The 26,271-nt window shown below is 41.5% G+C and overlaps 2 protein-coding genes across 6 annotated transcripts in view; one reads left to right on the forward strand and one right to left on the reverse strand.

Annotated features, from left to right (window-relative positions):
- The window catches only part of LOC140909033 (uncharacterized), a 100,916-nt gene extending 75,854 nt beyond the window's left edge, over nucleotides 1-25,062 (reverse strand). For all 3 annotated transcript variants that reach the window (XM_073337362.1, XM_073337361.1, XM_073337360.1), the window contains exon 1: nucleotides 24,406-25,062. In XM_073337362.1, coding sequence (XP_073193463.1) covers nucleotides 24,406-24,474 — 69 coding nt within the window. In that variant the 5' untranslated portion in view covers nucleotides 24,475-25,062. The remainder of the gene's footprint in view (nucleotides 1-24,405) is intronic.
- LOC140909032 (uncharacterized) overlaps nucleotides 9,207-26,271 on the forward strand; it is a 116,926-nt gene continuing 99,861 nt past the window's right edge. For all 3 annotated transcript variants that reach the window (XR_012158053.1, XR_012158055.1, XM_073337359.1), the window contains exon 1: nucleotides 9,207-9,307. Coding sequence is in view for 1 of the 3 variants with exons in the window: in XM_073337359.1 (XP_073193460.1) it covers nucleotides 9,292-9,307 (16 nt within the window). In the remaining 2 variants the exon portion in view is untranslated. The remainder of the gene's footprint in view (nucleotides 9,308-26,271) is intronic.

The following is a 26,271-nucleotide window of genomic DNA, read 5'->3' on the forward strand; positions in this document are numbered from 1 at the left end:
ATCCAACCTGAACCTCCCCCACTGCAACTTGAGACCATTACTCCTTGTCCTGTCCTCTTCCACCACTGAGAATAGTCTAGAACCATCCTCTCTGGAACCACCTCTCAGGTAGTTGAAAGCAGCTATCAAATCCCCCCTCATTCTTCTCTTCTGCAGACTAAACAATCTCAGTTCCCTCCGCCTCTCCTCATAACTCATGTGTTCCAGACCCCTAATCATTTTTGTTGCCCTTCGCTGGACTCTCTCCAATTTCTCCACATCCTTCTTGTAGTGTGGGGCCCAAAACTGGACACAGTACTCCAGATGAGGCCTCACCAATGTCGAATAGAGGGGGACGATCACGTCCCTCGATCTGCTCGCTATGCCCCTACTTATACATCCCAAAATGCCATTGGACTTCTTGGCAACAAGGGCACACTGCTGACTCATATACAGCTTCTCGTCCACTGTCACCCCTAGGTCCTTTTCCGCAGAACTGCTGCCTAGCCATTCGGTCCCTAGTCTGTAGCTGTGCATTGGGTTCTTCCGTCCTAAGTGCAGGACCCTGCACTTATCCTTATTGAACCTCATCAGATTTCTTTTGGCCCAATCCTCCAATTTGTCTAGGTCCTTCTGTATCCTATCCCTACCCTCCAGCGTATCTACCACTCCTCCCAGTTTAGTATCATCCGCAAATTTGCTGAGAGTGCAATCCACACCATCCTCCAGATCATTTATGAAGATATTGAACAAATGAGTCTTCATCCCCTGTCAGAACCAACCTTGCACATAACTTCCTTCTCACATTTTGTAATGTGTTTGCACCTCAAGGTCTGCTGGAACAGGAAATGCCATAATAGCTTGCCAAAAGCTGTTCTTGCAGTATTTCTGTAAGCAGAACTGACATACTTTTCACAAGAAAATCTTACTTATGCCAGGTTTTCAAGGTACAGATAGTTCTGGCAAACTTCGCATAAGCATCTAAGCTCCTGGATGTTTACCTGATCCCCACCTGAACTTTTGAGAGTCAGCCATCACTAACCCTAACCTGAATTAGAATTGTTCTAACCCTGACATAAACAAAATCTTTACTCCAAAGGAACTGTGCCAAACACACCTTTGTCAAGTATATTTATAATCTTCCTGAAAGGTGAACACACAGCTATAAATAAAATAAATAAATAAATCAGACTCTTTATTTTCTGAGTCTAGCTTGCTCTAGTTTCTTTGTTTGATCTACTTTCTAAAAGCCTGCTATCCAGCAGCGATAATCCCTCAGACTAGAATATTACCAGATGTGATTAAATGAGGTTGCCAAATTCCAGGTTTTTTCCACTCTTGGCTTTTCCTCTTATGTAATAGTAAACAGATATAGCTTTTAATGTAATATGGTTCAGCTGTCAATGGCATCAGTTAACTCAGCACTCTTTCTACTGTAGACAGGTATTAATTTATAAATCAGTCCAATTTACTGTAATCACAAGCAGTGTTTTCCATGAGGGAAACATCAACTTCTTCTACAGAGCACCCTAGCACTTACAGCTGCCCTCATTCTACTGGGCTCCCACAGGTGCCATTACTAAATTGTTACTACTGTATTTCACGGTGGTCTTTGGGGTCATCCTTGGGTTTGGGGAGTATTGATACAATGATGCTCCTTAAGACTCCTTCTGGCCTGTTTGTTGGGCCTGCCTTTAGCCCACAGGCTTGTCTGCAAAGGGCTCCATTTTTCAGGGGTGCTGAAAAGAATGGGAGTTGAGGATGCATGGGAGTTGAGGATGATATGCATGTGGGAGTTGAGGATGCCAGCCACTGTCCTATCCCCTCCAGTCCAGATCCCCATCTTCCAAAATGGAGGACCACCTTTGGTCTCTGCAGTCTCATTGCATCAGAATACACAACGACAGCTACTCTGTACACTAAGGCTGCCTACATTACGAGCTATGGGTGTGATCCCCCTGCCCACGTACACACACTTGCACTAGATCCCATCAAGCCAGGGTGAGTATAAATAGCAGCGTAGCTGCAGTAGCATGGACCGTGGCAGTGGAGTCATGGCCTAGCAGTAGCACGTACAAACCCACCTGAACCCAGTGAGTGTGTATTTCACAATTTGCTTCCCTAAGACAACAAGGAATGGGGGGCTGCTGGACAGTTTTTTGGTGGGACTGAAAAAACTGCTTTAGCTGTGTTGGTTGGAATTTTACAGAGTCAAGGTTCCCAGTACTGGTGCATGTTCCTCTTTGTATCATCTCATTGCCTTTTATACCTCTCAGTCAGCTTACTGCTTCCTCCACAGAGTCTCATTGCAGTGTCTCTGATATGAATATTCATCTTCCTACCAGACAGTATCTAATGCCTTAATTGTCATCTCATGCTGCCTGTGTGCTAGCTTTGTATCCCAGTGATATCAAATGCACTTTTCTCCTACTCCAGTTGCAGTTCATCTGATTCTTTCCTCCCTTCTCCGGGCATTATCTAATTACAACTCAGAGCAGGATTTGAATTTTCCTCCGTTATATAAGACGTACAGTGTTCACAGAGCTCTTGGAATCCTCTCCCTGAAGCCTGGAGGGCAACTTTCAGGAAATCCATTTAAATTACAGTTATGGAGATTGTTGAATGAAAGGTTCATTGTTCAAACTGCATACAGTCAGCTAATTAAATAGAAGATGGTAAATGAGAGGGAAGCTGATTAATGTCCAAACGGAGATTTATCACTGCTCTCTACTTGGCTTTGTCATTTAATTTGTTATGTCCCATGGGAAAAGTAACTCTGCAATAGAATCAGTTTGTCAGAGCACCTCAAACTGCTGTTTTCTTCAAAACTCTGTAATGCATCACTTTATTTATTACGAATCACGTTTTATTTTAGAAAGTAAATGAAGAGCATCCCCCTTAGTAATTATCAGGTGCCATTCTCTGTGGCTGCATTACAAAAAGTGGGCTGAGGCCCAACTGTAGAGTCCAGCTGCCCTACATAAAAAAGGGAAGGGTCACTACTTTTCTGTTCCCAGTGCTATAAAATCCCTCCTGGCCAGAGGCAAAACCCTTTCACCTCTAAAGGGTTAAGAAGCTAGGATAACCTCGCTGGCATCTGATCAATATGACCAATGAGGAGACAAGATACTTTCAAAGCTGGAGGGAGCGGAACAAAGGGTTCGTCTGTTTGTGTGATGCTTTTGCCGGACCACATCAGGAATGCAGCTCAGAACTCCTGTAAAAAGTTAGTAAGTAATCTAGCTAGAAATGCATTAGATTTCTTTTTGTTTAAATGGCTGATAGAATAAATTGTGCTGAATGGAATGTATATTCCTGTTTTTGTATCTTTTTGTAACTTAAGGTTTTGCCTAGAGGGATTCTCTGTTTTGAATCTGATTACCCTGTAAGGTATTTACCATCCTAATTTTACAGAGGTGACTCTTTTACCTTTTCTTTAATTAAAATTCTTCTTTTAAGAACCTGATTGCTTTTTCATTGTTCTTAAGATCCAAGGGTTTGGGTCTGTGTTCACCTGTACAAATTGGTGAGGATTTTTATCAAGCCTTCCCTAGGAAAGGGAGTGTAAGGCTTGGGGGATATTTTGGGGGAAGATGTCTCCAAGTGGTCTCTTTCACTGTTCTTTGTTTAACATGCTTGGTGGTGGCAGCATAGGGTTCAAGGACAAGGCAAAGTTTGTACCTTGGGGAAGTTTTTAACCTAAGCTAGTAAAAATAAGCTTAGGGGGTCTTTCATGCTGGTCCCCACATCTGTACCCTAGAGTTCAGAGTGGGGAAGGAACCTTGACACCAGCATTTCTATTCAGGCCAGAAGTATTGTTAACATGGCTCAGATTCATTAAAAATTGGGCCTTCTAAATATGCACCAGGAAATGATATGCATGTGAGAGACAGCATGTTTGGGGGAGAACATATATCTCATGTCAACTGGGTTGAGAGATGCAGGCAAACGAGGTGTTATGGGAGGCATTTTGGACAATGGGCTAGGGATCAGGAGACTTAGAATTCTACAGCTGGCTCTGCCACTGCGCTCCTGTAGCACCTTGGGCAAGTTATTTCACCTCTTTCAGGCTCTGTTTCCCCTCCTATCCTTTGTCTATTTTATCTATTAGCTCTAAAGGGTAGGGGACGTCTCTTTGCAGGAGTTTCCTCAGTGCCTAGAGAAATAGGGCCCTTGTTTTGATTGTGGCCTCTAGGTACTACTGTCATAAGTAAATACTATTAATAATAATTTACTAAAATGTATTGTTTTATTAAAACATGAAGGTATATGTGGATTACCTAAGTGCAAGTGAGGGTTTCCTTTTTGAGATGCTTTGGTGTCCCCTTCACAGCATAGAATCTGCTGAAAAATGTAAGAGCTAGTGTTGAACCACAGGGCCTGGATTTGTTCAATCCTCTTTTCATTAGTTACTGTTCCTTTTTTGAAAATATTACCTGTGATCTATTTCCAGGTAGACGGGCTGGTGCCTAGCAAAGAGTTTGAAATAGTTGTAAATTGCCCTAGAGCTATTGGGTCAGCTCCTCTACCGGTATAAATCACCATCGCTCCATTGAAGTCAGTGAAGTGATGCTGATTTACTCTAGTTGAAGATCTGTTCCATTTTGTCTAATCACTCTGGGCAACCCCAGGCCATGTTGTAGTGTAAACGTGAAGACATCCATTGCATGTTTTTAATTCAGAACAAGATGTTTAACTGATTTTTTTCAATGTTTTGGCATAAAGGAGTTTATGGAGCTCAGCCAAGGCAGAAATCAAATATATTTGAAAAGTTTAAGAAGTAGCATATCATGTTACTTTATATCTATATATAAAATTATTTGAATGTAAGGTCAAAAAGGTAGCTATGTATATAAGAAAAGTGCAAGATATATTACTATTCTAGGGTCTGATTCAGCAAAACACTAAAACCCACACCTAGCTTTAAGCATGGGTTTAAGTAATTTCCTATTCAGTAAACCACTGAAGCATGAGTTTAAGGCACAATGAAGAGCTTTACACTTAGGTGTTACAGTAATAAAACTAACAATAAATAATAGTGACACACTTCAGTGCTTTGCTCTTAGGGTTGATGCAGCTTCCAGTCAAGTCAATGGGAAAATTCTCATTGACTTGAATGGTGCAGGACAATGGTGCAGGACAAAGCATTAGTGCCTTAGGTTCATCTAGATATAGTACTCTTCTGGTTCTACTGACTTCAGCGGCCTTCTTGCTGAGCTGCTAATTTGTCTGAAATGTAAGCATACAAAGTACCCACTCAAAGCTTTTTTCACATTCTCCTTGAAAATAAGTGATTGTCTCAGTGGATTCTTGTCTCACTGAATAAATAACTAACTAAACTAAACACAAATCAGACATCAAGAATTATAACATTCAAAAACCAGTCGGAGAACACTTCAATCTCTCTGGTCACTCGATTACAGACCTAAAAGTCACAATACTTCAACAAAAAAACTTCAAAAACAGACTCCGAGAGACTGCTGAATTGGAATTAATTTGCAAACTGAATACAATTAACTTAGGCTTGAATAGAGACTGGGAGTGGATGGGTCATTACACAAAGTAAAACTATTTCTCTGTGTTTATCCTCCCCCCCCACCCCGGCTCTCCTGCTGGTAATAGCTCACCTTAAGTGATCACTCTGGTTACAGTGTGTATGGTAACACCCATTGTTTCATGTTCTCTATGTATATAAATCTCCCCACTGTATTTTCCACTGAATGCATCTGACGAAGTGAAATGTAGCTCACGAATGCTTATGCTCAAATAAATTTGTTAGTCTCTGAGGTGCCACAAGTACTCCTTTTCTTTTTGCGAATACAGACTAACACGGCTGCTACTCTGAAACCTAACTAAACTTTAGTAATCAGGTAAGAGTTTCTTGGATCAATAGGAAGCACTGACAGGACTTGCTTCTGTAGGAGAAAATACAATAGATTAATTGTCCATATTGATATATAACACTGTTGCTGCAGATACCCTCGCTATGTGTATTACCTGAAAGGCAAAACAAAACAAAACAGTCTGTATTATGTATGTGCGCTAGCCTAATCTTTCCAGGCTACCAGGTTACAAATTGCTTTAAATCTAGATCTAATAAAGACAACATGAACAACACAACCCCAGATCCTTTGTATAGGGCCCTAGGTTGTTTGTATATTCTTTCTTATTCTGTATTATATGAGCAGAGCATTGTACCTACGTAATATTCATTTTAACCTCTATTCTTCTGGGCACTCCGAAAGTCCTGCCTGTAATAATAACTACCACTCATACAGCATCTTTCATACAAAGATCCCACAGCAATCTATAATAACTGAGGAATACTTGTGGCACCTTAGAGTCACAAATTTATTTGAGCATAAGCTTTCATGGGCTAAAACCCACTTCATCGGATGCATGCAGTGGAAAATACAGTAGGAAGATATATATATACAGAGAACATGAAAAAATGGGTGTTGCCATACAGTTAAGGTGAGCTATTATCAGCAGGAGAAAAAAAAACCTTTTGTAGTGATCATCAGGATGGCCCATTTCCAACAGTTGACAAGAAGGTGTGAGTAACAGTAGGGGGAAAAAATAAACATGGGGAAATAACTTTACTTTGTGTAATGACATATCCACTCCCAGTCTCTATGCAAGCCTTTATTCAAACTGGTGTCCAGTTTGCAAATTAATTCCAATTCAGCAGTTTCTCGTTGGAGTCTGTTTTTGAAGTTTTTTTCTTGTAGTATTGCCACTTTTAGGTCCATAGTTGAGTGACCAGGGAGATTGAAGTGTTCTCCGACTGGTTTTTGAATGTTATAATTCTTGACATCTGATTTGTGTCCATTTATTCTTTTGCGAAGAGACTGTCCAGTTTGGCCAATGTACATGGCAGAGGGGCATTGCTGGCACATGATGGCATATATCACATTGGTAGATGTGCAGGTGAACGAGCCTCTGATAGTGTGGCTGATGTGATTAGGTCCTATGATGGTGTCCCCGAATAGATATGTGGACAGAGTTGGCAACGGGCTTTGTTGCAAGGATAGGTTCCTGGGTTAGTGGTTCTGTTGTGTGGTGTGTGGTTGCTGGTGAGTATTTGCTTCAGGTTGGGGGACTCTCTGTAGGCAAGGACTGGCCTGTCTCCCAAGATCTGTAAGAGTGATGGGTCGTCCTTCAGGATAGGTTGTAGATCCTTGATGATGCCCTGGAGAGGTTTTAGTTGGGGGCTGAAGGTGATGGCTAGTGGTGTTCCGTTACTTTCTTTGTTGGGCCTGTCCTGTAGACAGTGACTTCAAGAAGCTGAAGGAACCAAAAGTGCCCAAACTTAGGAAGCCTTCTAGTAGTCACCTAGTTTTTTTTCCTCCTGCTGATAATAGCTCATCTTAACTGTATGGCAACACCCATTTTTTCATGTTCTCTGGGTGTATATATACCTTCCTAATGTATTTTCCACTGCATGCATCCGCTGAAGTGGGTTTTAGCCCACGAAAGTTTATGCTCAGATAAATTTGTTATTCTCTAAGGTTCCACAAGTACTCCTCGTTCTTTTTGTTGATGCAGACTAACAAGGCTACCACTCTGAAACCTATAATAACTATGTAATTGTGTGGACATATAGGCCCAGATACTCTAGCTGAAGCCAAGAAGTGCTTGGAAGTGAGGGGTTGCAAAGGTGGTTGATTCATATTTTTCAATATACATTTATCACTGTATTTTTTCCTTTTGAAATTCATTCTTCAGATTATCACTTGCAACAAATCATTTTTTGCATCCTTCAATAGTTTTGGCTGAAATAGCACTTCAAGATAAAATATAATTGCAGTATAATAATACTTGCTGCTGTATTATGTAATAATGCATGCAGAACATGATGAATTGTGAGATACAGTATAAAACATCATTTAACTCCAATCGTTCGCTGTTAGATGAAAAGTGTTGTCATAATGAGACGCACAAAGGACATTTTGGGTGTTCTCCTAGTTTGAACCTAATGCTGCTTCTCTTGCTCTCCAAAACTGCAAAGGATAGATTTGTTATACAAGATCAGGCATTTATATCATCATAACGATTCATAGACTTTAAAGCTGGAAGGGACTATTAGACCATGTAATCTGATCTTCTGTATATCACAGGCTATAAAATTTCACTCATTTACTCCTGTGTTTAGCCAAATAAACTGTGTTTGGCTAAAGAATATCTCCTGGAAAGGCATCCAGCCTTGCTCTGAAGACAGCAAGAGATGGAGTATTCACCACTTCCCTTGGTACTTTGTTCCAATTGCTAATCACCTTTGCTGCTGAGCTGATAAGAATGCTCTGAGATATACGGACCATAAGGCTTCTTCTACAGTACCTTTCAGTATTTTGTTTAGGAAAAGTTAAATTGATTTGCTTGGCAATGTCATATAAAACCAAAGAAGATTAATTTTCTGAAGATCATTCACTATCTTTTTCTTAACTATTTCCAACATGTGTACTGACAGGTGTGAACTCATGGGTGCAGGGACCATTTGAGATTTACCTATCACTGCAGAAAAGCATTTATGAGTCTGAACAATTTGTAAAGACACTTCCACAGCACAACCTTCCCCCAAAACTTGCGTGCAGAGAGGCTGAAGCTATTTAATAAGTTGACTTTATTAGGTTTGAATTTGTTGGATGGTTAAGAATCATGAGCATGACATCCTTTTCACGTTTGTGAAGAAATCTATCTGCGTGGAGGCTGGTAGATATGAAAGGGAGAGGTAGTGTTTGTGGTATTTCTTGATACAGAGCTTGATGTGACCTTATGTGCATTCCCAGAACAATAGAATATATATTAATACTTTCTAGTCACATTTTTGTCTGCCCTGAATTTTAATTCTGTTTTGACTCCCCATCAAAATGCTGACTTTTGGTATACCAAGGACTCAACAAATAACAAGAATCCTCTCTGCCTCCAAAATCACATAACCTGTAAAATAGATGCTTCAAGTAGTGAAACATAAAGACTTTCTTTCGCACCTCTCTAAGCTGCCTGGTATATCAATAAATGGTTCAACAAGTTGTTTTTCTTCACACTTTAACTATATCCCTTTGAGAGAGCTGCTCATTAAAGACGGCTAAGTGGACAAAAAACAAGTTAATAGGAGAAAAGCCACATTACATGCTATCACTCATTAACAGTCCTTCCTTTAAAAAAAAAAAGTCTTTGGCAAGAATGTAGCAACAGATGCAACATACACACACACACACACACACACACACGTATAAAATACGAGAACAACAAAGACTTCTTCAGTTTACATGATATTCCTTCTTCTTAGGCTGGTATTTTTTCAAGGGCATGGTCACAAACCACAGTAAGTATACTTCTGAGCATTTTTATTCTCAATGGGCCTGCATATGCTTTCAGGACTATTAAAATAAAAATCTTTGTTTTGGAAACACAAGCTGAAGTGGAAGCCACCGACAATGACTCATCAGCTTCAGGGCTGGAGTCTCCCATATGTTTAGTCTGTTGGTTTTGGGATGCCGGTGACTTAGGGTATGTCTACACTCACAGGCGCCAGCGTCCTCTGGGCCCCGGTGGTGCTCACCCCTCCTCTTCACCCCAGGCCCTGCCCCCAACCCCCCCTTACCTGAAGCCCCCATCCCACCCCACCTCTTCCTGCCCCTGCTCCACCCTGCCTCTTTCCACCCAGTTCTTCCCCCTCCCCTGAGTGCGCCCCATTCCAGCGCCTCCCCCCCCCCCGCTCCAGCACCTCCTGTGTGCCGCAGAACAGCTGTTCGTGGCGGGCTGGAGGAGCTGGGAGGGAGGGAGAGGAGCTGACTGTCAGGGCTGCTGGTAGACAGGAGGCTCGGGGGTGGAGGGGTGGGGAGGGAGGAGGGGAGCTGGCTGCCAGTGGGTGCTAAGCACCCACTATTTTTTTTCTGTGGGTGCTCCAGCCCTGGAACATGCGTGGAGTCGGTGCCTATGTCTACACTACTAATGTAAGTTGATCTATATTAGGTCAAATTACTGTCACCGCAATAATTACTGCAGTGGTGCATGTCTACACTACCCTCCTTGGTTCAGTGATGTGTGTCCTCACTAGGAGCGCTTCCACCAACCAAAGAGGGCAGTGTGGGGAACTGAGAACCCGGTCTGTCAGCTCTGCTGGAAGCTCCCTGCCGGGACCCTGGCTGCCCCACAGGCTCCCGGGCTCCTGGCAGGCTGCTCCCCACCCGCTCCCTGTTCCCCGCCGGGAGCAGGGAGAAGCTACCCAGGGCGTCTCACCTCCCTGTTCCTCACTGGGAGCTGGGGAAAGCTGCCCAGGGCTTCTCACCACCAGGGAGTTGGAGCCAGTTGCCATGAAATTGACAAAGCTGACTGGCTCCAGGCAGTGAGCGGGTGAGGAGGCTGCTTGGGCTTCTCACCCAAGCTCCCAGCTGGGAACAGGTCTGAAGCCACCTGAGCTTCAGCTCCCCTCTGGGCCCTCACTCCAGCTCCCAGAGGGGAGCAGGGTCCAGCTCCCAGCTCTCCAGGGGAGCTGGGCTTTCTTGTCAATTTCATGACTTCTGCAATGAAATTGACAAGACAGTTGATGTAAGTAACATAAGGTCCACACAGACACTGCCTCATCCTAATTACACCGACATAAACCTTTCGCCTCTCATGGAGGTGGAGTTATTATGTCAGTGTAGTACGGCACTTACAGCAGCAGGAGGAAGGTTGTAGTTTAGTCACTGACATAATTAGGTTGACAGAAGCCGCCTTAGGTCGACCTAACTGTGTAATGTAGACGAGCCCTGAGGCAGCTTGTTTTGACTCCCGTATTCCACATGCTCAGCTTTTTTCTATCTGCGCAAACAAAATTTCCAAAGTCGTTTCGGTAAACGTCATTGGTGCTAACAATTTTTTTTCTTCTTAGCAAGCCAACATTTTAGAAGGTCAAGGTTGATTAAGTTAAACAATGTGTATTACATCAAGGAAGAATATCCTCTCATTGAAAACCCTGCTGGTAGGCAGACATATGTGATTTCAATTTGGCAGCTGAATGATTTCACAGTCCTCATGGTCTTCAAATAGTATTTTACTCCATGTCAATGTGTGAAGGAAATAGGAAAGCAGCGGCCCACTTTGCCAAAAGAGTTATTTAGCTGAAACAAACAAAACAGCAAAGAGGGAAAGAGGCGGAGGAAATGATTGAGACAGACAAGTTACCCAGGTTTTTAAAAGGATTGGATAGCTTTCAGGTATGCAAGTGAAGTCAGTGAAACAAAGGAAATCAAACCTCATACTTAAACTTATTGTTGTTGATTTGGGAAGGGAGCTTGTAACTAACGGTACCATTTTCAAAAGTACACAAGTGACTTAGGATCCTAAGTCCATTCCTATTTTCAAAGGTGACTATGGGACTTAGGTGCTTACGTCCCATTGACTTTACCCTTGGGGTCTTACCAAAGTTAATGCGAGTCCTGCCATTCACCTCAGAGAACTTGGTATCAAGAGCTACATGGATCCACCAACCAACCTGGGACTCCGAAGGAACAGTCTGTTCCCTGGACCTCTATGGCCCTACTCAATGCACAACCTGTTTAACTGGGTGGGACCAGGAGTTAAGCATTAAAGGGGGGACATCAAGAAGAACAGAAGAAACATGAGTGGGCAGAAAATAATTTGTTTACATATTTTATTTATGGAGCACTGTTGGGGTGTTCAGAGCTGTACAAGAAGAGAGGCAGGCCTGGTTCTTATCCAATGAAGTTTATAATCCAAAATGGACAGATAATACAGTTTAGACACAAAATATCCTGGATGGCCAGAGAATGGAACATCCAGTCTCAAAATGTTTCATATGTATTTTTCCCCTCAAAGTTTCTTAAAGAATCTTAAATAGAAAAGAATAAATTCATTTATGCTAAGAGATCCCACAGGAATCACCTTTGCTCCCTCAATAATCCATTCTAAATTGAAGTGGAATAGAAGAAACAAAAGCATATGGAATAAAGAAGCATATGGATCTAAAAAGAGAAATATTTCCCTTTTGAGAGGACTAGAGAAGAGTGTATTGTATAGGCCACGGACTCAAGAAGGAACCAGCATTAAGTATGTTAAAGGAAGTATCTAACAACATAAATCAACTCTTAGAATCCTGTTATCAAAACTGTAGTCATAGCCCATCTCCCCCAAGTGCATGGGAACCCCTGCTATTATGCACTGAGGAACCACTGTCAAACTGAAATGTACCAGCTAAAAGATAGGTCCAGGGTAATGAATTGAGAATCTCTCTCCTGAGGCTTGCACCGACGATTGGCTTCCTACTTCACAGAGAGGCTTGGTAATGATAGAGACCCTGCTCTGGGGGAGGCACTTAAGTGACACACTACATGAAATATTACTTTGATAACAACCACAAAAAAAACTTTTCACAAATGTTTCTGAGTCTCCTTTCCACCTAGCATCCTCGAGCCCAGAGGCAATGAGACCAGTGTGTAAATTATCCTCACCGAACACATTAAATGTGAACAAGTGCAGCGTTCAGACAAAGCTCGGGGTCCAATATAAGCCCCATACTGAACTCACGCCATTGTGCTTAGGAATTGCTGCACATACCATAGAGTATGAAAAATCATCCTATTGTTTGGGGCAGGAAGAGAAGTGAAAGGAGGTTTGAAAGAGAACAGTTACCTATTTTGGCCCAGATCCTGTGCAGTTCAGCTAGCCAGGCTGTGCAGTGAAATTCTCAGTGGAAGGAACTCCCCAGCCCCCACCATGGAACCTCTGAAGTGCTGCACTGCAGCTGCTGCTCCCATACGATAGGGGTCAATGGCTGGGTTGGTGGCGAATCCGTCGACACTGTTTCTGCTCTTCTCCCAGGGCTGACCGCCAGGTGACAGCACAAGAGGAATCCCCGTGGAGCTGGGCTCTCTGACTTATAAGAAGGTGCCGTCCCTTTGCAGGCTTCACAAATCCCACTCCATTCCTGCACAGTGGAACCATGCTGGTTCTGCTGCAGCGGGGGAAACTTCATGGCCATGGAGGGGGTAGAGGCGCATTTGCGTCTCATGCCATGCACATACTTTAGTTTGTAGGTGCGAGTTAGGTACAATGTTGGACAGATCCTCAGCTGGTGTAACTCAACATCACTCCAATGAAGCCCAGGAGCTGGCAGCAGCCGCCACAGTGGGGTGACTCAGCGGTGCTATGCCCTGGCTCTAGGTCAAGGGTAAGATTCTTTTTCCCCAACCACATGTAGGTCCCTGTGCGGAGCTCCGCTGCTTGGGGAGGCTGGTAACATGGCTGTAAAAGAGCAGCAACACCAGGGACTATGAACTTGGTAGAGAAGCTACTGAAGAAATATAAATAGTGGATGGATCAAAAGCCCTACTTCCATGGAGAGAATGGAAGCATCAGCATTGTTCAGTTCTTTTAAATTACCGTGAAACCAAATACCTTTTCAGCAATAAAGTCAGAGCACTTGCCTGATGATGAACAGCAAGGGAGTACAGTTACCCTGGCCTCAATCCTTAGGGAAACCAATTCATTTGCTTCATATCCCTCTGGGAACAAGGTTACTGAATAAGCATGTGAACCTACTGATTAGTGCCCTTCTCTGGTTAAAGAATAAATCTTTTGAAAACAAAGCCCAAATGCTGCTTAATATGAGAGAGAAAGAGAGAGAGAATTCTGAGCAGGCCTGAAAGTGAAATCTGAAACAACCTGGCTCTAAAGAAAAGAAGCTCGCTTTACACCTTCCTTTCCCTTTGTTCATCTTTTAAATCAGCTTGGATTAATTTAAAAGGATTTGGTTGAGATGAAAGTGAGCACCTGAGTAAATTAATTCAGTATGTGTCATTATGGAGGGGAACATCTGCCCATGGAGTGGCAGAAATTATAAAATATATCCAACTCCCATATAAAATAAACCCAGACCTAGAGTTCTTTAAAGGCTTGTTCCTGATCTCACCTCAGGCTTGTTAGCATGTATAGCAAAGGGGGTTGGTTCTGAAAATAGCTGATTACTGGCATTCCTTTGATTTTATGCACAGGAGTTACATATGTGCTAAATTACCTGAAAAGATTTACTGGGGTGCTCTTCACATACAGGTAGGATAATCCCCCATTTTACCCCATCATTACTTGCTTGCTCAATACTAGTTAGCATTTTATAGGTGCTTTTTCTGCATTTCCTTTGAGCTCATTAGTCAAGGCAAATTCTGACTTTGTGTGAGTAGTTATTAACGCAGGTTTCAGGCAAAATAAATGCATTTAAAATCTATCTATCAACACAATTCCAAGGCTCCATGCAATTGCATCAGATCATGGATTACACAGTCAGCCAGTTTGGTTCTGGCAGTGCCAACAGAATGGAGGAGTGAGATTGAAACACATTTGGAAAAATGATTTAGAGGTACATTCTAACAATGGCATATAGGTGATAATCTTAAGTATCTGATCCAAAGCACATTAAAGTCAGTGGATAAACTGCTAGTGATGTCAATGGTTTTTGGATCAGGCCTTTTGTGGGTGAATTTACCCCTACTTTTAATGGAGATCTTGCCTTTATTTAAAGGGGAGAGGTGATTTTTTTTGAGCACCATATACTGAATGATTATTATCATAATCATTTTTATTATTTAAATATTCGACACAACCTTTAATTTCAAGGATTCTTATAGGGGAAGGCAATTTTCTGAAAGTTTAAACAAGAAATGCACCACAGTTCATAATTATTAGCTGCAGGTCCTAAAGTTCCTAACACTGGGCATTCTACCAACTATGTATCTTCAGTTGCAGCAGTGTCTTTAACTTTATTATAGTTTTTTTTTTATATCACAGTGTGTCCTCCCTCCATTACTTTCTTATTATCTTTCTGTTCAGCTTCCTTTTCTTTGCACTGATCACGGTCGTGCAGTCTAGGTACTAGTCAAAAAACTTCCATACAGAGAAATCCAGTAGTGATTTTGTTCTAATGTGTAGCAACACTCCTGATGTGACTGTCTCAACACAGAGATTCAGTCCAAAACTCCAACCAGGCCAGCCCATTTTACCAAATCTAGGGTGAACTATTAATTTTCTTTCCTTTGGTGACTTTTTTTTTTAAACTGATCATTAACTGTACAGGAAAGATGGACCCAAAGATTTGGGTGATTTAGCCAAGTTTGTCAGCCAAGCATAATGGCTTCATGAAAAGCCATTTACATTATCAGTATAAAACCTACCAATTACTTATCATTAATTGAATTCCCATTTTAAACTATTACAACTTAGTTACCATTACGCTTGTTAAAGCTTTCCATTCTTTCATTAGACAAATGTGAGGCCATATTAGCACCAGAAGGATACAGAAAGAGCCATCTTTTCTTTCTCTAGTTCTGGGATTGCTCATAAGGTTTAACAGATTTTTAGGCCAGATTTTCAATGTGCTGAGACCTTTTGAAATATCTGCTCCTTAAAGAACAGCACTTCCCAGCCTATGTAAGAATCTGCCAGCTACTCCTCAACTTTGGAATGTGGCTTAATAATAATTGTTTGTTTTTCTCTCTGCCACAATTTGAAGGCCTCTTAGTGCCTCAGCAAAAATTAGTACACAGTAATTAATGAATGAGGCAAAAGAGGCTAATTAATATAAATCCAGAGCAGAAAATGAAATAAAAAGAACATAGCTAACACTTCCTCCCAAACCCACCAGATCTCTCTCTCTCTCTCTCTCACACACCCCCCCCGACCCCACAACCAAATTTTTATTATTATAAACTCCCATCAAGATTGGGGCCCCATTGTGTCAGACATTGTACAGACACACAGTAAGAGACAATACCTGCCCTAAAGAGCTTCTAGTCTAGGCAGACAAAGCTTGGGAAAGGAAACTGAGGGACAGAGTCTACGAAGAGCTACAAAAGAATCTCAGAAAACTGGGTGACAGGGCAACAAAATGGCAGATGAAATTCAATGTTGATAAATGCCAAATAATCCACATTGGAAAACATAATCCCAACTACACATATAAAATGATGGGGTCTAAATTAGCTGTTACCACTCAAGAAAGAGATCTGGAGTCATTGTGGATTGTTCTCTGAAAACATCCACTCACGGTGCAGCAGCAGTCAAAAAAGCAAACAGAATCTTGGGCATCATTAAGAAAGAGATAGATAATAAAACAGAAAATATCATACTGCCGCTATATAAATCCATGGTACGCCCACATCTTGAATACTGCGTGCGGATGTGGTCGCCACAACTCAAAAAAGATATATTGGAATTGGAAAAGGTTCAGAGAAGGGCAATAAAAATTATTAGGGATATGGAACGGCTGCCATATAAGGAGAGATTAATAAGACTGGGACTTTTCAGCTTGGAAAAGAGATGACTAAGGGGAGTTATGATAGAAGTCTATAAAATCATGAGCTTTCAAAAGCTTATGCCCCAATAAATCTGTTCGTTTTTAAGGTGCCACTGGACTCCTCGTTGTTTTTGTGGATACAAACTAACATGACTACCCCTTTGATTCAAGAACTAGGGGTCACCAAATGAAATTAATAGGCAACAGATTTAAAACAAACAAAAGGAAGTATTTCTTCATACAACACACTGTCAACCTGTGGAACTCTTTGCCAGAGAATGTTGTGAAGGCCAAGACTATAACAGGGTTCAAAAAAGAACTAGATAAGTTCATGGAGGATAGGTCCATCAATGGCTATTAGCCAGGATGGGCAGGGAAGGTGTCCCTAGCCTCTGTGCTAGAAACTGCAAATGGGCAACAGGGGATGGATCAGTTGATGATTACCTGTTCTGTTCATTCCCTCTGGGACAGCTGGCATTGGCCATTGTCAGAAGACAGAATACTGGGGTAGATGGACCTTTAGTCTAACCCAGTATGGCTGCTCTTATGTTAAATGAGTTGCCCAGGATCATACAACAGATCAGTGGCAGAACCAGGAAGAGAACACAGATTGCCTGAGACGCAGTGTAGGAATCAATTTAAAAATGTCCTGAGCCCTGTCCTGAAGAAAACTAGAAATGTGCTACAGAGAATAGGCAAGGAGGAGAGAGTTCCAACATCACAGCCCCTGACTGGAAAGGTCTTTACCTTCCCTTCATGGCCATATCTTCTGCTGGTCAGCAGTGCCAATCTCAGACACTATAACAGCCTGTGTGTGGGCCATCACTGGTCTTCTCTTATTTAGCATCTTACATTCAAAAATGAAAAGCCTTCCATGGACTCATTTTAAAGCTAAAGCTGCAGACATTTTCACTCAATGTTGTGTTACATAGACCCTTTACATGGTGAGATGCACCTGCCACTGTATGATGTGTAAACTGTACACACATACAGTAAAAATAAAAACATAATTATTTAATAAAAGCCTTTCTATTATTCATTTGAATTTTCTCGCCTGTTTGGCACATTTTAATATTAGTCCTTTGGGGAGATTTTTGTTTGGTTTTAATTTGCTGTAGCGTTGTTTTTAATCAACACAGTTTTCCCATTTGCAGAAGCTTTCTACTTATGTGTTTGCTTTCCTTCCATGTGCTCTGGCAAGGCCTTTCTCCCTGGCGTCAGAGCGTGTTTGATCCTACTAGTCAGAAGGATGAAAGTTTCCCCCTTTGTATCAGTTCCCTGACTCTTGTCTGCAGAGACCCAACCTCCAACCAATCTGACTGAATGGCTTGGCTTCTATCATCCAATAAAACTAAATTTAATACCAACCTATGGAGGAGTATATGCATCAAGGTACTACAAACCCTTAGCTCTCACCAGCTCCTGCAGATTACTTATCACTTTCACAGTGTGGCAGGGGAATCACATTGATTTTTTCAGGGGATCAGATGTTGCTGCCTGTTTTCCATCTGAAGCAGTGCCATGGTTTGCACCACCTCTTCTGACACAAGCTGCTAGAGATCAGAGCTCTCTCACTTTGTTCTCCCCATCCAGAACTTGTTTGGAGAGTCACATGTTGCCCTGGTTTGCAACCAGTGCCGAGCGTGTTGAGATGAGTTGTGATAGCAGTGATATCATTATGTTAAGGGAAGAGCTACTCCAAGAATTTTGTCCCAGGCTCTATGACCTTTTAAAGAGTTATATCTATTGGCAGAAGACATAGACAACTCATGACCACCACCTCCCTAGATACATATCCTCCTCAGTAAGTCCCGGGACATGAAAGAGAAGGAGACCAAGGTGCTATTCAGATCCAAGAAATATCTAATCTGGTCTTCAAGGGAATGAACCAAAGCAGGTTCTTGAAGAAATCAAAGAAATCTGCACCTCATCATTATTCCATTGGTATTCATATACAATGAGGTCTCGAAATGGTAGAATAACTATGAAGAGCTCTGAACGAGGAAGAAGAAGAAGGAAAGGAAGATGGAGATAGAAAAAGGAGACTGAAGCTTCCCCCTCTTGTATTCTTTCTTCTCTCACTCTCCCTTTTGCTCTGATATTCTCTTTTTTTCTTTCCTGCTCTGCTTTTTCTCTTGAGTTGTTATCTCTCAAACTTCTTAAAATCCTTTCCCTTACCTCTGGAAAACCTCCATTCTTTACATTAAGCAGCAGACTTAAAAACCCATCCTGGCCCTAACCTGACCTGTTCTGCCTCATGAAATGTCCTACTTGCTACTCACTTCTCATTCAGACAAATCTCTCACTGACTTCAGGATTTGGTCCATTGTGTCTAATAAACAGGCTTGTTTGTCTGAAGGAAAGGTTAGTTAATAGCCTGTCTCAGACATATTTTGGTTCTGATTTATCTAGTCCCATTTGTTTAGTACATACAGTGCCTGCAGTAGCTGCTGTGTGCAAAACTTAGATATTTGGACTTGATCCTGAGAGGGACTGAGCACTCGCAGCTCCCGCCGAGGTCAGTTCCAGTTCCAGATGCTCAGCACCTCTGAGGTGTCAAGGCAGAAAAAGTGAGATGGGAAAGAGATTTTCAGTGACATCTTATCTGGCTTGCGGTCAGCCAGATCATCTTCTCTGGAAAGCTGCTTAAAACTTTACTTACTTTTATTACACTGGCCCAAGCAATTAAGAAAATGGGCAGCTGTCCTGTAGAGTTGGCATTTTCTAAGACACATTCAGCTTCAGATCTTATTTATTTTTTCAATAGTAGAAGCACAATCATCCTAAAGAGCCTAATCTTGGAACCGATTCCTAGATCTGTGAACGTGGAGTACCAGAAGCGGGGTCCTCTTGGCAGAATTTGTCCGAAGAAACACTAGTTCACATGAAATCTGTTGTAACTATTTATGCTACAGCCTTTGGTGCTGCCCAATTACTGTAATCCCAAATACTGGCGATAGTTAGCAAAGAGGCATGTAGGTAATTCTCCAGCCTCATCAGCAGCCTGCTCCCCGAGCTATATCTTAGGCTCAGCTGTCAGTTTCATGTATGCTGCTGCTTGTGGTTTAGTCCTTCTGGCTTGTGTGTAGAGAAAGCCATCAGTGTGTTGTGAGGCAAAATATCTGCCTCGAAATGAGAAATGCACAGTTTGCATAAATACCAGTTTGAAAAGTGCATATAAACACGAAGCTGGGATTTTTCTTTCCTTCTGAGAAGTCTCTTTGGCTTGCATAAATTATTAATTAATGTAAAATTTTCTCAGTGAAAAAGGATGATAGATATGGTTTCCCCTATCAGATTTCAGAGCCACCAATCCTGAATTCATGCCATAAACTTCCATTATAAAACATTCCCTAGATATCTCTCTCTTTAGGATAGCGACTTTCCTGTTTAATTTATCATTCATTTATCTTCCTCACATCTTGAATAAATGTGCATTTGCTCTTGTTTCTAAAGTAATGGGTTTGCTGAGCTTCCAGTATCATCAGCCTATAATTAATTGGTATGGACAGTTAAGCATTTGCACAACTATAAACTTCATTTTTTGTTTGTTTGGTTTGTTACACGTCATGTTACATTATTTCATGAGGTCACATGTCCTAAGATGTTGTCCAAAGTCTTTTTACAGAAAAGGTGGCAAGGGTAGGGGAGGAAAGCAATGCAAATACCTCAAACCAGCCCTTATTGAAACCATCTGGTAGCAATTTAGGCAGATGTAAATAAGAAGAAGGATAATGTATCTCTCCTGGGAGGCCTGCCAGGTGAATTTCAATAGTTTATTTGTAGTTTTCAATATGCAATGACCTTATCAAATGATAGAATCAAATTCTATTTGTTATTCTGCTAGGTTCTGAAGCATAAAAGGGATCACACCTTCCACCAGGAACTGAATATTGTTAAGTCTTTATGTTTATAAAAGTTAAGATGTTGTCAGTATTGAGAAGAACAGATGTTCTTTAGTGGTATAGCAATTGCCTTACCAAACCAAACCAGTGGCCCACCTAACTGTATGTCTCTGACAGAAACAGCCAGTGCATGGGTATGTCAGAGCAAAGTATAAAGTGCAGAGGACTTCTACATCCAGAGTGGCTAGGATGGTGTTTTCAGGAAGATCACCGATGGATTGTAGTTTCCTTAGGAAGTCAGTAGTGTCTTTAAGATAGCTGGGAGTGCTGGTAGTGTAGGGCCTGAGGAGGGAGTCTACATAGCCAGACGATCCTGCTGTTAGGGTGCCAATGCCGGAGATGATGGGGCATCCAGGATTTCCAGGTTTATGGATCTTGGGTAGTAGATAGAATACCACAGGTTGGGGTTCCAGGGGTGTGTCTGTGCGGATTTGTTCTTGTGCTTTTTCAGGGATTTTCTCGAGCAAATGCTGTGATTTCTTTTGGTAACTCTCAGTGGGATCAGAGGGTAATGGCTTGTAGAAAGTGGTGTTGGAGAGCTGCCGAGCAGCCTCTTGTTCATATTCCGACCTATTCATGATGACGACAGCTCCTCCTTTGTCAGCCTTTTTTGATTATGATGTCAGAGTTGTTTCTGAGGCTGTGGATGGCATCGTGTTCTGCACGGCTGAGGTTGTGGGGCAAGTGATGCTGCTTTTCCACAATTTCAGCTTGTGCACGTCGGCGGAAGCACTCTATGTAGAAGTCCAGTCTGTTGTTTCGACCTTCAGGAGGAGTCCACCCAGAATCCCTCTTTTTGTAGTGTTGGTAGGGAGGTCTCTGTGGATTAGTATGTTGTTCAGAGGTGTGCTGGAAATATTCCCTGAGTCGGAGATGTCGAAAATAGGATTCTAGGTCACCACAGAACTGTATCATGTTCGTGGGGGTGGAGGGGCAGAAGGAGAGGCCCCGAGATAGGACAGATTCTTCTGCTGGGCTAAGAGTATAGCTGGAAAGATTAACAATATTGCTGGGTGGGTTAAGGGAACCACTGTTGTGGCCCCTTGTGGCATGTAGTAGTTTAGATAGTTTAGTGTCCCTTTTCTTTTTTTCTTTTTCTTTTTCTTTTTTCTGAGTATTGAATAAAAGGTAATCAAACATCTAAGTATCTATCTGTCCTCTGTCTATTTTGCTATGGATGGAATTGAGGTGCTGATTTTTCCATAAGAATCGCCTTTTTTTTTTAACCATTTCTCTACGGTTGGGCTATTTTTCTTTTTCCAATGAGAGGCTATCAATAGCCATAGCAGATGAGATTTTAATTCTTCATTTTCTTTTGTGTGACCATTTCCTCTGGGAAGTCCCAGGAGGATTACTAAAGGAGCATTTGGTAATAAATATCCAGCAATTGGTGTTATTTGGTTACAGATTGCAAATACTCTCTAATGACTGGACATATCCATCATATATGCATAAAATCTCCTCTTTCACCACAATTTTTCCAACATTTATCCCCATTCAGTCTCTATATATTCTTAACCTGACTGGTGTGAGGTACTATTGAAACGGTATCTTAAAGAAAATTTGCTTTTATCATGCTTTATGAGGTTGCTGGTCATCTTTTCCAGATCAAATCCCATTTCTCTGGGGTAATGTGTCTATCTGGGTCTTTTTCATAGCATGTCATGTATGGAAAATTTTTAATTTATGAAAGTTGTCTGCAAAGATTGATACAAATTAGGGTTTTTTTTGTTTCCTACTTGCCCAGAAGCCTTTGCTGCTATTAAAGTTCTCTTTCTATACACAACAGGGTTTCTAGAAAGTTCAGAAACATAGTGCCTAACTTGAAAGTACTGGTACCATGGGAGAGTTGGTCAAAGTTAGTTTTGTCTCTAAATAAGTTAGAAAATTTTCTATGTTGAATAGCTGACCAGTCACCTGTATTCCATAGCTCTCCTAATCTTTAAACTCTCTGGTTTGTGTTCTGGGTAGAGATCTAGATTATTTGCAATGAGGGTCCTCCAGTCCAGATGCTACTGAAATCCCAACAATAATAAATAAGAAAAAAACAGGACATCATGTTTGATTCAATGAACTTAACCCATAGGCTTCCCCAGATGTCTCATGTATTTTTCCCTTGCCATTCTTTGGTAGACTTCCGAGGATGGGTCCAGAACACCAGTTTGGCACAGAATTGGCTCTGCCTCTAACAATCTCCCAGCTAGTCAAATACAGTATGTTCAGCTAGTTCAGCATAACAGCAGCAGGTAATTTGCTGTAAGCCTGCATCATTCTCAACAACACATTCACATTAAGAACAGGCAGCTTTCTCCCCTTGTACTGCATGTCATTCGAGGACTGACGCAGGCACTTTGTAAGTGATATTTGTGTGCTGGGCTTTTTGTGAATGGGGAATGATCTGTTTAACAGACAGTTCAATAAGTACATTTACATATCAATGAAAATGATGGAGTTTTCTACCTTTGTGATTTTAAATTAGTTTTACTGATTTTTAAAAAGCCCTCATCTGTCTTTGTACCAGTAGTATCAAATATAAAACCTGATAAATTGAAACACTCAGTTATTGACAATGAAAATTTTCTGTCATTCCATTTTTCTGAGACTCTCACTGGGATATTTTCTACAGATACAACAGTCATTAAAAAAAAAAAACCTCCTCCTAAGGGAATTTTATTGAAGATCAGGGAGCAATAAGTTCATCCTGCACAGACAATTCTCCCACCTCATAGACTGTAGATGCAGAAGCTTCCCACATTAAATAGTCTTATTACTGTACAGGGAAATAGGAGACAACCTGGCAGTGTTTAACTCAAATATGAACTGCAAGTGATTCCCCCCCACCACCCTTTAATAATATACTTGTTTTTATCATAGACCTTTTGGAAGCTTTGGATCCCAGGAAAGCCTTACTGATGAAAAATGTATGAAATGTAAATGTATGAAAAATAATTTACTTAGCATTTAAACTCTTTAGGACACAGACTTTTTTTGTAGACTGTGTTTGTACAGTGCCTAGCACCGTATCTACAATTTCTCAATACAATACAAATAATCATTAATAATAATAACAAATGTGAACAATGATATGTTTTCTCCAAATGAGCCTTTCCATGACAAACTGCTTGTATTTTTTCCAGTTCTGCCCTTTAAATTTTGCCATTTGATGCACTTTGAATTTGTTGGTCTCTGCTCATAGTTCAGTGGTTGGGAAAGGCTTCACTGTCTTTGATGGGAGGGTTAAATGGAGTGACCATAACACAGAGAGAGAATGAATGGGAATGAATGAATGGAGCAGTTTATCTAGTGCTACCCCATTTCTTTAAAGCGAGAGCTTATATTTTTAATCATTCAGTAACTCCTCTCCAGTTCCTGCTGTCAGCCTGTCTCTGATGCTTAGCATCTTTGCTCCCTCTCTGCCCAGGTCTATTCAGAAACTCTATTCTTGTTGCCCACGGAAATGACTTTATTGCCATAAGCAGAGTTGAATGGAGATTGAGCATTACTGTGTTCCTAAAGAGTCAGGGAAACACAATGAATGCTGTTAAAGTAGTGATGCGAACTTAAGACATACATTTTCAAGAGGACAGTAACAGTCAAATACAGCACCCTGCAGCTTTTCACCTAAGAAATGAGCTGCAATCATTCTGCCATACTAACCAAAAGAGAAGAGGAAAAAAATCAAGAGATTTAAGTGACAGGTGTCCTGTAGATCTGCAAACTATCTGATACTTTCCTCCTGCCTTGAAGGTAAATACAGGTTGTGGCTATGTGGCAAATTATAGACTGACAGATTCTGCTGAGCACATGAGCATCTTCATTCACAGTGATGAATGAAGAGGGTAATGCAGCACTTCAGACTAGTGAATGAAAGGTGTAGAGCAAGTCGAACCCATAAGTGGGTGTGGGGGGAGGGAGGCAGAGAGTGAGAGATGCTGCAACATCCCTGGACTCTGATTCAGAGTGTTTTATTCTGTTCTGAATATCCAGTTCTATTACGTCAAGCTCTGTGGTACAGCTGCGATTGAGATATACGTTCCACAGCAAACATTGCTTACATCATTCAATACCCCCCTTTGTGTACAATTTCATGGTTCTTGGTGTATAGTAAAACTAGGAGTTCATGCGTCCACTTACAGTAGGACATAGTGACTAAAACACTTTCCTCCTCCACGGACTCCCCCTTACAATGGCATGTAAAAGAAAGAACAACTGAAAGAAAAGCCTTACCCTCTTTTTAAAAAATTGAAAGGCTGAGCACTTCTTGACTGGGAATCCATTCATGTCTTTGTTGACCATTTTCCACAATAAGGAGTACACAGTGATAGATCCAGTGTGGCACCTGCTTAGTTAGTGCATCTGTGATCCTCGGTATCTCTTCTCCAGACAGTTAATGAAGCCCGAGTAGGACTGGAGAATCACAAGCAGTGCCCAGGCGACGATCTGTCACACATTCATCCTGCTGCAACAGCTACTGCAGCAGCAGCAGCAGCCTCTGCCAGCTTTCGGCTGCAATAGGCGATCAGCTGTGCTTAAACATTCCTCAAACGCATAAACGTAAACTCCTATAAAATCCAGTGACAGCCCACAAACCACAGGCAGCAAAGCTCTGGCTGAGTGGGTCTCACATAAATCCTTGCCTTTCCTCTGGATGTGCTCCTCGTGTTTTATAAGCAACCAGGCTAGTGCATTCTTTTTGCTCCTCTTCTTCTTCAGGTGATGTGATTCACTGGTGTAGGAGACAAGAGCTGTTTTTGATTGTGCAAGTTCCAGTGGGAACTGCAGTTCAGCAACAGCAGAGAGAGGGAGAAAGAGAGAGAGAGAGCAAGAGAGAGATGCACAGGAAGGAGCAGCAGTGCACAAACAATCCTATCAGGGATGGGAGGAAGGCTCTGGGCACAAAGTACCAAAAGGCAATAGGATGATGCTGATAGCTCTTGTTTTACATTTGGACCACCTCAGTATACAAAGAAGGGGGGACCTGAGTCATTTAAAAAATGCTGTTCTTGTTTAGTTATCAAAGCACCAGGTTAGATGATAATATTCTGGAAAAAAGCCTTTGAAATGACTTATGCCATTGCGGGGGGGGGGGGGGGGGTTAAATTGATTTTTTATGACAGGACACAATATAGAAAGAAAAGCCTTAAAGCTGCATGAGAAGTTTCAGTATAAAGAAAGCAGTGATTCCCATAAAATGCCATTGTCATATTTGCTGTAGAAATGCAGTAAATAGGTACATACAAATTCAATCAGGTTTGTGTTCCTTTCTAGATGCATAGATTCACAGACTTTAAGGCCAGAAGGGACATTAGCTTTTTGAGTCTGTCTTCCTGTAGATCACAGGCCATTAAATGACACCCAGTTATGCCTATATTGAGGTCCATAACTTGCGTTTAGCTAAAGGATACCTTCCAGAGAGGCATCCAGTCTTGACTTGACAACATCAAGGGACGGAGAATCCGCCCCTTTCCTTGGCAATGCGTTCCAATGGCTAATCACCCTCACTGTTAAAAATTGGTCCCTTATTTCTAATGTGAATTTGTCTGGCTTCAGCTTCCAGCCATTGGTTCTTGTTGTGTCTTTTCTTCACTGGATTAAAGACCCCTGTAGTACCCAGTATTCTTTAACTGTGAAGGTACTTAGACATTGTCATCAAGTTACCGCTCAGTCTTCTTTTTGATAAATTAAACAGATGGAGCTCTTTAAATCTCTCACTATAAGGAATTCTTTCCGGTCCTCAAATCATTTTTGTGGCTCTTCTCTGCTCCGTCTCCAATTTTTTAACAAAAATTTGGACACTGGAGCTTTATGCAGTATTCCAGCACTGGTCTCACCAATGCTGTATACAGAGATAAAATCACCTCCTTACCCCTACTTATTACTCCCCTACTTATATATATATCCATGGATTGCATTAGCCCTTTTTGGCAAAGCATCACTCTGTGAGCTCATGTTCAGTTGTTTGCCCACTATGACCCCTGAATCCTTTTCAGAGTCACTGCTTTCCAGGATACCATCTGTGACAGTGCACTCCATATGATGTTATGAAAATATGCTTATGAGTGTGAATATAATATAACTGGAATATGCTTCATG

This window comes from Lepidochelys kempii, chromosome 3, assembly GCF_965140265.1.
Source record: "Lepidochelys kempii isolate rLepKem1 chromosome 3, rLepKem1.hap2, whole genome shotgun sequence".
In the NCBI taxonomy this organism is placed as follows: domain Eukaryota; kingdom Metazoa; phylum Chordata; order Testudines; family Cheloniidae; genus Lepidochelys; species Lepidochelys kempii.